The sequence below is a fragment of the Nomascus leucogenys genome, chromosome 4, assembly GCF_006542625.1.
Source record: "Nomascus leucogenys isolate Asia chromosome 4, Asia_NLE_v1, whole genome shotgun sequence".
NCBI lineage: Eukaryota > Metazoa > Chordata > Mammalia > Primates > Hylobatidae > Nomascus > Nomascus leucogenys.
Window position 1 is genome coordinate 94,248,483 of NC_044384.1, and position 12,238 is coordinate 94,260,720.

The 12,238-nt window shown below is 38.6% G+C and overlaps 1 protein-coding gene across 1 annotated transcript in view; it reads left to right on the top strand.

The window, feature by feature from the left end:
• DNAH12 (dynein axonemal heavy chain 12) overlaps positions 1-12,238 on the top strand; it is a 246,885-nt gene that overhangs the window by 92,676 nt on the left and 141,971 nt on the right. The window contains exons 25-29 of the mRNA XM_030810168.1: positions 175-347; positions 4,685-4,837; positions 5,108-5,347; positions 5,970-6,215; positions 6,567-6,686. Of these exons, the coding sequence (XP_030666028.1) occupies positions 175-347; positions 4,685-4,837; positions 5,108-5,347; positions 5,970-6,215; positions 6,567-6,686 (932 nt within the window). The remainder of the gene's footprint in view (positions 1-174; positions 348-4,684; positions 4,838-5,107; positions 5,348-5,969; positions 6,216-6,566; positions 6,687-12,238) is intronic.

Consider the following 12,238-nt stretch of genomic DNA (forward strand, 5'->3'; position numbering starts at 1 on the left):
CAAAGACTTGTACTATATGTATTTTTCTCTCAACAGAATTTTTTTAACACAATCTTTTTTATAAGTTGGCAAACATAAATTATTTTTAATATTTGCGGTTATAAAAGATAAAATACTTTTTAAAATTATTTCCATTTAAGGATCACGTGTCTTATTTTACTTTATTTTTTCTAGGTGTCTCACATGATACAGATTTCCAGTGGCTTGCTCAGCTCCGATATTATTGGGAAAATGAGAATGCCCGAGTTCGTATCATTAATTGTAATGTAAAATATGCTTATGAGTATCTTGGTAACTCACCTCGACTTGTCATTACGCCTCTAACTGACAGGTGTTACAGAACGCTGGTATGCATTTAAATTATCTTAATTCACACATTAACAATTACTTTTTGCTGTAGCGTCATCTTTTCTCACTTGTCTCACCTGCAGTAGTTGAATACAATTATCCCTTTCTAATCCCAAATTCTCTTTATGCAAAATTATAATAGTGAATATTTACTTCTGGGTGCTTCTGTAGCATACAAGAGTGTTTGAACTTTATCGTATGAAAGTTGTGAGTCACTCCGATTGAGGGTAATTAGAAAGAGGAAAGTATTGACAATATAATGACAAAACTGGAGCTTTGGAAAATGGTATCAGTTTTTGCAGTGGAGTCTTGGGAGAGATGACAGGAAGATGAGAAAAGTACATTTGGGCCTTAGGACACCAAATTAGTGCTGTTAAATAGGATGGAGAGATGAAATGTATGGGGGTGGTGCTGAGACCTGAGATCCAGAGCTGAAGCTATGGAGGACAGAGCTGTAACTATAAAAACCCTGGGAATGTGGTTGCCGGATAAAATACAGGATTCCCAGGTAAATTTTAATTTCAGACAAGCAACAAATAATTTTTTAACATAAGTAAATATGTCCCAAATATTGCATGGGACATACTTACACTAATAAATTATCCATTGTTTATCTGAATGGTAGCAGTGGAAATTACCCAAGTCACATGGCACCAAAATATGTTACCAGTGGAGCATATCTGTATCGGTACGAGACTGCAGCAACCTCAATTCTTACCTCCTCAGAAGAAAGAGTTCGACTGAGGGGCATAAGGCAGAAAGAGACTGAGGCAAGGTTTAGAGCAGGAGCAAAAGTTCATTAAGAAGTGTTAGAGCAGGAACGAAAGGGAGTAAAGTACACTTCAAGGAGGCCCAAGTGAGTGACTTGAGAGATCAAGTACGCAGCTTGACCTTTTGACTTTTATACATTGGCATACTTCCTGGGTCTTGCATTTCTTCTCCCCACTCACCCAACTCCTGAGATCTTATGGGGAAAACTGCTGATCATCAGTTTCAGGTGTTTTCTATTTGTTGGGAGCTGGCCATCCCTGGCACCAGCTGTGACCAATTATTACTTTAGAGAGCTAGTTAACAACCCCTGACCATCACCTGATGGTCACTGGACACTCCTGGTGTGTGTGGGATGGGGAGCGCTCTCCGGCTCTGCTCGTACCTGACTAGCTACCCACTGTAACAGAATTTTTTGTTTGTTTGGTTTTGTTCTGAGACAGAATCTCGCTCTGCCGCCCAGGCTGGAATGCAGTGGTGCCATCATGGCTCATTGCAACCTCTGCTTCCTGGGCTCAAGGAGATCCTCCTACCTCAGCCTCCTAAGTAGCTGGGACTACAGGCAGATGCCACCACACCCGGCCAGTTTTTGTGTTTTTTTTTAGTAGAGATGGGGTTTCAGCCATGTTGCTTGCCCAAGCTGGTCTTGAACTCCTGGGCTCAAGCCATCTGCCTGCCTCAGCCTTCCAAAGTGCTGGGATTGCAGACGTGAGCCACTGGGCCTGGCCGTTATCTGAAATAAAATTTAACTGGGCATTCTGTATTTTTATTTGGTAAATCTGGCAACCCTATCTACGGGAATTGAGAAGGAGCATCAAGAAGTACCACTCTACCTGTGCTGAGTAAGTGAAATTAAAGTGTCTTCGAATGAGTTATGTTAAAGCAGAAATGAAGTGGCAATTCTTGTGCAAAGGATTTATTAGGTAATGTTCTTAGTAAAAACCTGTAGAGAAATAAGGACAGCAGGATGGGACAGTAAAAAGCTAAGCAAAGATGTGGTTTCAACAGATGTACAGTTGTAGCCTGATCTCACAGGGCGCTCTGAAGCATGAATGGCATGAGTTATTCCACTTCAAAGCAGCAGGGTCTGACTTTTGTACCCGTTTAATGTCATTGACGAAGGGTCACCCCTGGGGCAGGGATATGAGTAAGCTTTCAGGCATTTTCTTGCTGATAAGGAGAAAACAGCAGCTGTGAACTATTTGCAACTGACACAGCAAATGGGGGATGAATGCAATGGCTGGGTAAAGGAGCTCTGGGTAGGGCAACAATGGGTCTAGGAGAAGAGATTTCACCAAACCCTTTATTTTCTCGAGTAGCTGCCTGCGGGCAGGACCTATGTCTGTCTTGTTCTCTATTCTAGTGCTGAACAAGGACACAGTTATCCCTAAATATTTTTTGAGCAGATGAATTTCAAGATAGGATGTCATATCTATTACCTCTGTGAAGTCAGAAGCTGTGATATGCTTGTAAGGTGGAGGCTAACAACTTTGAGTTGTAAAAATCAGAATCATATTCAACACTTTTTGAGACGGAGTTTCGCTCTTATTGTCCAGGCTGGAGTGCAATGGCGCAGTCTCGGCTTACCACAACCTCCCCGCTTCAAGCGATTCTCCTGCCTCAGCCTCCCAAGTAGCTAGGATTACAGGCATGTGCCACCACACCCTGCTAATTTTGTATTTTTAGTAGTGACAGGGTTTCTCCATGTTATTCAGGCTGGTCTTAAACTCCCTACCTCAGGTGATCTGCCCACCTTGGCCTCCCAAATTGCTGGGATTACAGGCATGAGCCACCTCACTGGGTCACTTTTTTTTTTTTTTTTTAATTGAGACAGTCTCACTCTGTCACCCAGGCTGGAGTGCAGTGGTGCGATCTTGGCTCACTGCAACCTCCACCTCCCAGGTTCAAGTGATTCTCCTGCCTCAGCCTCCCAAGTAGCTGGGATTACAGGCATGTGCCACCGTACCTGGCTGATTTTTGTATTTTTAGTAGAGACAGGGTTTCACCATGTTGACCAGGCTGGTCTTGAACTCCTGACCTCAAGTGATCCACCTGCCTATGCCTCCCAAAGTGTTGGGATTATAGGCCTGAGCCACTGTGCCCACCTGGGATCATATTAAACACTTGAATACAACACTAGACACTGAGAAAAAGTCTCCTAGTATATTTATTATTCATAATAAAGGGAACATGTTTGTGAACATTTTCTTAAAATTGAAGAACCTGAGTTTTCAGCAATCAAGTTAATGGGCATTAACAATATGGCATCCATTATAAATTTAAAATAGGTTGGCCAGGTGTGGTAGCTCACGCCTATAATCCCAGGACTTTGGGAGACTAAGGCAGGAGGATTGCTTGAGCTCAGGAGTTTGAGACCAGCTTGGGCAACATAGTGAGACCTCTTCTGTACTAAAAATACAGAAAACAAACTGAGTGTGGTGGCATACACCTGTAGTCCTAGCTACTCGGGAGGCTGAGGTGGGAGGGTTGCTTGAGCCCAGGAGGCAGAGGTGCACCTAGTCAAGATCTCACCACTGCACTCCGGCCTGGGCAATAGAGTGAGACCCTGTCTCAAAAAACAAAATAAAATGGATGAAATATCACTGATACTGTATTTTTACACTAGCTGTCTCTCTTGGATTTTTAAAATAAAGTAAAAATATTTATCATTTTGTGGTTTACTTATTTTTAAAAATAGACCTTTTTTTGAGCAGTTTTAGGGTCATAGCAAAATTAAGAGCAAACTACAGAGTTCTCTTATTCCCCCTGTCCCCATTATATGCACAGCCTTGGTCAATTAGCCCTACTTTTTCTAAAAGAAATTAAACTTGAAACTCCCATGGAACAGACTCCATAGTTAGAGCAGACTGTAATTTATGTTTCTAAAAATTTCCAGCCACTATTCCAGTCATTGTGGGGACCCAGGAATAATTCAAATACTGCTGATACTGTCATTAAGCACTTTAAAGACTAACTGATGAGAAAAAAAGAATGTATGTAATTAAGTAGAACACAAGGTAGAAAGTGATACAACCGGTAAGAGAAGCATAGAACAGTTTTATGGGAACATAGAAAATGGAGAACATACCAAGAGTAAAAGGCAATAGCCAGGCAAATCATAGACAAAATTATATAATAGGTCATCTATTTCTTTTCCTAATGATGGGTGCCATTTATAGCTCTCACTTTCTGGTGTTTTACCCCCTTTGCAGCGAGCCATCCAGAACGTGTCATTATTGTCCTCCACAACCACTTCTAATTAAAACCTTCCTGAACTAATTTTACCCCCACAAGGCTAGATTTTCTTTGTTTTTAAAGGCAAATGGGATACCTATGAAAGTGTCAGAAGACAAGGAAGTTTTGATACATTTTCACTTTTTTGAACATTTTAAAATGCTTTCTCTTTGTGCAGCTAGAAAAATTTGTGCTAAAAATTAACTGAACAATGTAATTATGTAATGGCTTCCCTGAAGCTACAGAACAGACTCAATCCATTTGGTAAACAAGTGTCTGTTGTTTTTTTTAAATTTAAGCATGGATTTCTTTTCACACGTATTTTTCATTTCAGATAGGTGCTTTCTATTTAAACCTTGGAGGTGCTCCAGAGGGGCCAGCAGGCACAGGAAAAACTGAAACCACCAAGGACTTGGCTAAAGCTCTTGCTGTACAGTGTGTGGTGTTCAACTGTTCTGATGGGCTAGATTATCTAGCAATGGGAAAGGTAGTTAAATTGCTGAATCAGTAATATTAAATGTTACAAACTTAGAGCTAGGTCTAATTGGATAAATGGAAGCAAACTCATGTTTAAACATATGAATGTGGTTTGAATATTACTTGGACTTTCATTTTAGGAGTAAAGACATTGTTTTTATCCTTGGAACTTTTGCTAAATTTAACTTTCAATTCTGACTTAAAATGTGAGATATTTGTTTTAAGAGATGATATCCTTTCCTGAGAAAAAAAATCACTTTCCTTTTTTCTTTGTCCTTAGTTTTTTAAAGGATTGGCTTCTTCTGGTGCTTGGGCTTGCTTTGATGAATTCAATCGAATTGAGTTGGAAGTGTTGTCAGTGGTAGCTCAACAGATCCTTTGCATTCAGAGAGCTATTCAACAGAAGTTGGATGTGTTTGTTTTTGAAGGGACAGAACTTAAGCTCAATCCAAATTGTTTTGTAGCTATTACCATGAATCCCGGCTATGCAGGACGCTCTGAATTGCCAGACAATCTTAAGGTAGTATTATTTATTTATTTATTTATTTATTTATTTATTTATTTATATTTTTGAGACAGAGTCTCGCTCTATTGCCCAGGCTGGAGTGCAGTGGCACGATCTCGGCTCACTGCAACCTCCACCTCCCGGGTTCAAGCGACTCTCTTGCCTCAGCCTCCCGAGTGGCTGGGACTAGAGGCACGTGCCACTACACCTGGCTAATTTTTTGTATTTTTAGTAGAGACGGGGTTTCACCGTGTTAGCCAGGATGGTCTCGATCTCCTGACCTCATGATTCGCCCGCCTCAGCCTCCCAAATTGCTGGGATTACAGGCGTGAGCCACCGTACCCAGCCAGTATTTTTTAAGAGTGCAAGTTTGTGAATTAAAAAAACCCAGCATAATCCATTCAAAATGATTTTTTTCCATAAAATTGTAATTTCCCTCCCAAAACTTTTTTAGACATCAAAAAAAAATACTAACTGCATAAAAATATTAAAAGTACTACTGAAAAAAATTAGAATTTAGAAAAAGGTGCTGCATTTGGAGAATAAACTTGACAACACCACACTTTTAAATGCTTATGCTCAGCTTAAAAACAGCTTCATTTATGTACTAATATATTTCATTTATTTTATACTTCAGGTTCTTTTTAGAACAGTGGCTATGATGGTTCCAAACTATGCCCTTATAGCAGAAATCTCCCTCTACTCTTATGGATTTTTGAATGCAAAACCTCTGTCTGTGAAAATAGTAATGACCTATAGGCTTTGCTCAGAGCAGCTCTCATCGCAATTTCATTATGACTATGGAATGCGAGCAGTAAAAGCCGTTTTAGTGGCTGCTGGCAATCTAAAACTAAAATACCCAAATGAAAATGAAGATATACTTGTAAGTATTAAATATACACATTGGGAAAGTTTCAGTAGAAAGACAATTTTCTTCAGTGAGGTTAATCAGGAACTACAAATAGGCACTTGAGAGGGTTGTGCTTTGTCTTTTCATAAGAGGTTGAAATGATAGTTTTTTGGGTTATGTTGTTATACTTCATATGAATATAAAGACTTTTTAGTTTGATAAGCATAGTATTGGCTTTTTATTATAGGGATTCCGTAGAGCAATGTAAAATAAACTTTGACTTTTAGCCAGGGGAGTGGGGTGGGGCAGGGCGGGGCGGGGAGGGAGAAGTGGGGTTGCAACTGCTGGCAACTAACTTACATTGTACTTTTTGGGTAATTTTAGCTTCTTCGGTCAATTAAAGATGTAAATGAACCAAAGTTTTTATCACATGATATACCTTTATTTAATGGAATAACTAGTGACTTATTTCCTGGCATTAAACTTCCTGAAGCTGACTATCATGTAAGTAAACCCATGAGAGCGACTTATTTGGCATAATAAATTCATCTGATGACTCAGTTGTTTACCAAGATTTATTAATGAGTGAAATTGTTCTGTTTGGAGGAAAATCCCCTATTTTGACCACTTTAGTTAATAACAATAAGTAAATTTCAGTACCTTCTATTATATGATACCAGGGTTAACCTGTCAAGATTCAGGTTAAACAGGCCAGGCACGGTGGTTCACACCTGTAATCCCAGGACTTTGGGAGGGTGAGACGGGTGGATCACCTGAGGTCAGGAGTTTGAGACCAACCTGGCCAATATGGCGAAAACCTGTCTCCACTAAAAATACAAAAAATTAGCCAGGCATGGTGGTGTCCCACCACTGTACTCCAGCCTGGTAGACAGAGTGAGACTCAGTCTCAAAAAAAAAAAAAAAGTTCTTTGTAAGAGAATAAGTATTATTATTATTTTATTTTATTATAATTATTATTGTTTTTGGAGACAGAGTTTTGCTCTTGTTGCCCAGGTTGAAGTGCAATGGTGCGATCGCAGCTCATTGCAAGCTCTGCCTGCTGGGTTCAAACAATTCTCCTGCCTCAGCCTCCCAAGTAGCTGGGATTACAGGCAAGCGCCACCACACCCAGCTAATTTTGTATTTTTAGTAGAGATGGGGTTTCTCCATGTTGGGCAGGCTGGTCTTGAACTCCCAGCCTCAGGTGATCTGCCAGGCTTGGCCTCCCAAAGTGCTGGGATCACAGGTGTGAGCCTCCGCACCTGGCCGAGAAAAAATACTTTATTTTCTATCTTGTGATTTATAATAGCATGCATACTGTAATAGTGTATTACACTATTGTGTAATATATAGTATTGCATACTAAATACTATTGTGTATTTTATTAGATAGAAATGAAAGTAGTAAACATCCTGTAGGTAACATAATAAGGCTTTGTTTGTCAAATTTAGGTAATACACTCACTTTTTTTTTTTTTTAAAGGAAATGGTCCTTAACACAAACACACAGTAACTATGGGTAGTGATGAATATGTTAATTAGATTGTGGTAATCATTATATAATGTATATGTTTATCAAATCATCATGTTGCACCTTGAATATATAAAATTTTTTGTCAATTAAAAATTTAAAATAACAAAAATAAGACACAAACCACTCGCGTTTCCAACTTCATGTAAATTATACATATTATAATGAAGCTTAAATATATCTATACTTATCTGCTGCTTATAGCTGTTATAGAAAACCAGAATACAATTTAAAATTAATTACAGGCCAGGTGTGGTGGCTCACACCTATAATCCCAGCACTTTGGGAGGCCGAGACAGGTGGATCACCTGGGGTCAGGAGTTTGAGACCAGCCTGGCCAACATGGTGAAACCCTGTCTCTACTAAAAATACAAAAATTAGCAGGGCATAGTGGTGCACGCCTGTAGTCCCAGCTTCTTGGAAGGATGAGACAGGAGAATTGCTTGAACCCAGGAGGAGGAGGTTGCAATGAGCTGAGATTGCGCCATTGCATTCCAGCCTGGGCGACAGAGCAAGACTGTCTTAAAATAAAAATAATAAATAACGTTACAAACAAAACAATCTCAAATTCAATTTAATACAATTAATGAAATAGGTGATATGTGGCTGAAACTAACTTGTTACTTTATGGGAATGTACAGTGAAGATTCTCTTGAGTCCAGTGTTCATAAACCACCTTCTGCCAAGTGATGATTCAATTCTTCCATGTCTTCTCTTTACTATTATGACTGCAGAATCTTTATGTTTGAGCTGTCAAATCATTAAGAGATCACTTAATTTAAAGGCATCTTTATTTTTTTGTCTGTTTTTTAATTTCTTATGCTCAAATACTAATATGCATTTTATGGCAGGTTAAGGTGACTATCAAGATGATTCAGGATATGCTAATATGATTTTTAAACACCAAAATGAAAACACAAACTTTTAATATTTTCTTGAAGAACTCTTATGTACCCGTATGAATACAGCAATAAATCTGTAGATTCCAGTTGGAAAAATAGTGCTAAATTGCCGTCTTGCTTTTTAATGTGTTTTGTATTTGTTTTACTGACTTCTTTTGGATTTCAAAAAATGTTTATCACTCCATTTTATCTTCTCCATTGGCTTTATAGTTTTACCTTAGTGGTCACTCCATAGGTTGCAGTATATATCCTTGGCTTATTACAACTTTACAGTTAGTATTTTACCAGTTGACAAAAAATATAAGCACCTTAAATGGTATAGTTTCATTATCCACTCACTCCTGCCCATTGTGCTATTGTTGTCACATATTTTACTTCTATATATTTTGTAAACACCACAATACATTGTTATTATTTCCTGCTTTAAGTATTAGTATTTGGAAAAAAAAAAAGCCTTTTACACTACTATTTCTAGTGCTTTTATTCTTTCCAGCAGATATATGTTTTCATTTGGGATCTTTTATTTTTAACCTAAACTTCCTTTAATATTTGTGTGTATGTGGGTCTTCTGGCAACAAATTCCCTCACCTTTTGTCTGTCTGAAAATGTCTTTATTTAATCTTTATTTCTGAAGAATATTTTCATGGATATAGAATTCTAGATTGGCAAGGCGTCTCCTCCCCACCCCGCCCTGCCCCCAGCATTTAAAGATGTTATTCATTGACTCCTGCCTTTCAGTGTTGTGCTTAGAAGTCAGGCATTTTTCTTATTCATGCTCCTCCGGCTGTTTTAATATTTTTTCTTTTTCTTTTTTGGTTTTGAGCAGTTTGACTATGTGCCTAGTTTTGTTTTGTACTTTATTGCCTGGGATTTGCTATGCTGCTTGAATCTGTGTGTTGATGTGTTTTGCCAGAAAATTTTCTTTTCTTTTTTTAAAGACAGGGTCTCACTTTGACCCAGGCTGGAGTGCAGTGGCATGATCATAGCTCACTGCAGTGTCAAGTTCCTGGGCTCAAGCAATTCTCCCGCCTCAGCCTCCCAAGTAGCTGGGACTACAGGCACATGCCACCACACCCAACTAATTATTTTAATTTTCGTAGAGACAAGGTTTTACTTTGTTGCTCAGGGTGGTATCAAGCTCCGGGCTCAAGCAGCCTCCTAAAGAGCTGTGTACAGGCATGAGCCACTGTACTCAGCCAGAAAATTTTCAGTAATTATCTTTTTATATGTTTTTATGCCCTGATTTTTTCTCCTCTCTCCTTCCAGAACTTCAGTGACATGTATATTAGACCATGCTATATAGTTTCATGTGTCTCTCATGGCTCTTTTTTTTTTTTTCTTTTGTTTTTCATTACTCTCTCTCTGTAGTTTGGATACTTTCTAACTGACCTATCTTCAAGGTTAGTGGTTCTTTCTTTGGCTTTGTCCAGTTTGCTGATGAGCCCATTCAATGAATTCTTAATTTCACATATTTTGATTTTTTTAGTTCTAGTTGTATCCAATTGGTTTTTAGATATTTCTCTTTTCTGCTAAAGTTCTATATTTCTTCTTCTATTTTTTCTATCTTGTGATCTATTCTTTTTTATATTTTGTAAATGTATTGTCAGGTTCTTATCTGTTAATTATGACATCTGGGTCATCTATGAGTTTGTTTACTGTTTTTTCTCTTGGTCATCAGCTATTACTCATGACTTCGTTATTTTTTTGGTTCTGTTATGAAGTGACTATTTAGAGTTAGGGTCTTGCTCTGTTACCCAGGCTGGAGTACAGCAGTGCAGTCATGGCTCACTGCAGCCTCCAACTCCTGGGCTCAAGCAATCCTCCTACATCAGCCTTCTGAGTAGCTGGGACTACAGGCATGTACCACCACACCTGGCTAATTTTTTGTATTTTTAGTAGAAAGGAGGTCGTATTATGTTGCTCAGGCTGGTCTTGATCTCCTGGGCTCAACCCATTCACTCACCTTGGCCTCCCAAAGTGCTGGAATTACAGGCATGAGCCACTACTCCCGGCCTATTTATTTATTTTTAAAGGAATTTCAACTTTTAGATCCAAGGGGTACATGTGCAGGTTTGTTTCATGGGCATAATCATGATGCTGAAGTTTGAGGTATTATTAATCCCATCACCCAGGTACTGAGCATACTACCCAATAGTTAGTTTTTCAGCCCTTGTTCCCTTCCCTCTTTCTTCCCCTTAGTAGTCCCCAGTGTCTGTTGTTGCCATTATTATGTTCATGAGTACCCAGTGTTTGCCTACCACTTATAAGTGAGAACATGCAGTATTTGGTTTCCTGTTCCTGTGTGAATTTGCTTAGAAGAGTGGCCTCCAGCTATATCCATGTTGCTTCAAAGGACATGATTTTGTTCTTTCTTATGGCTGCAAGGTATTCCATGGTATATATGTACATTTGCTTTATTCAATCTACTGTTGATGGGCACCTAGGTTGATTCCATGTCTTTGCTATTGTGAATAGTGCTGTGGTAAACATAATGCAGGCATATGTCTCTTTGGTAGAACAATTTATTTTCTTTTGGATATATACCCAGTAATGGGATTCCTGGGTCAAATGGTAGTTCTGTTTTAAGTTTTTTGAGAAATCTCTAAACTGCTTTCCATGGTGGCTGAACTAATTTGCATTCCTACCAACAGCATATGAGCATTCCCTTTTCTCTGCAGCCTTGCCAGCATCTGTTGTTCTTAACTTTTTAGTAATAGCCATTCTGACTTGTATGAGATGGTATCTCATTGTATTTTTGATTTGCATTTCTCTGACGATTAGTGATGTTGAACATTTTTTCATATATTTGTTGGCTGCTTGCATGTCTTTTGAGAAGTGTCTGTTCATATCCTTTGCCTATTTTTAAATGTTTTTTTCCTGTTCAATTGCTTAAGTTCCTTATCAATTCTGGATATTAGACCTTTGCTGGATGCATAATTTGTGAATATTTTCTCCCATTCTGTAGGTTGTTGTTTTTTCTGTTGGTAGTTTATTTTGCCATGCAGAAGGTCTCTAGTTTAAATAGGTCCCACTGGTCAATTTTTGTTTTTGTAGCAATTGCTTTTGAGGACTTAGTCATAAATTCCTTCCCAAGGCCAATATCCAGAATGGTGATTCCTAGGTTTTCTTCTAGGATTCTTACAGTTTGAGATCTTAACTTTTCAGTCCATATTGAGTTAATTTTTGTATGTGGTGAAAGGTAGGGGTTCAATAATTCTTCTATATATGGCTAGCAAGCCATCCTAGCACTATGGATTGAATAGGGAGTCTTTTTGCCATTGCTTTTGTCCACTTTGTTGAGGATCAGGTGGCTGTAGGTGTGCAGCTTTATTTCTGGGTTCTTTAATCATTCAATTGGTCTGTGTCGCTATTTTTGTACCAGTACCATACAGTTTTGGTTACTGTAATCTTATAGTTTGAAGTTGGGTAATGTGATTCCTCTGGCTTTGTTCTTTTTGCTTAGGATTGCTTTGGCTATTCAGGCTCCTTTTTGGTTCCATCTGAATTTTAGAATAATTTTTTTCTAGTTCTGTGAAAAGTAATCTTGGTAGCTTGATAGGAATAGCATTGAATCCATAGATTGCATTGGGCAGCATGGCCATTTTAACAATATTGATTCTTCCA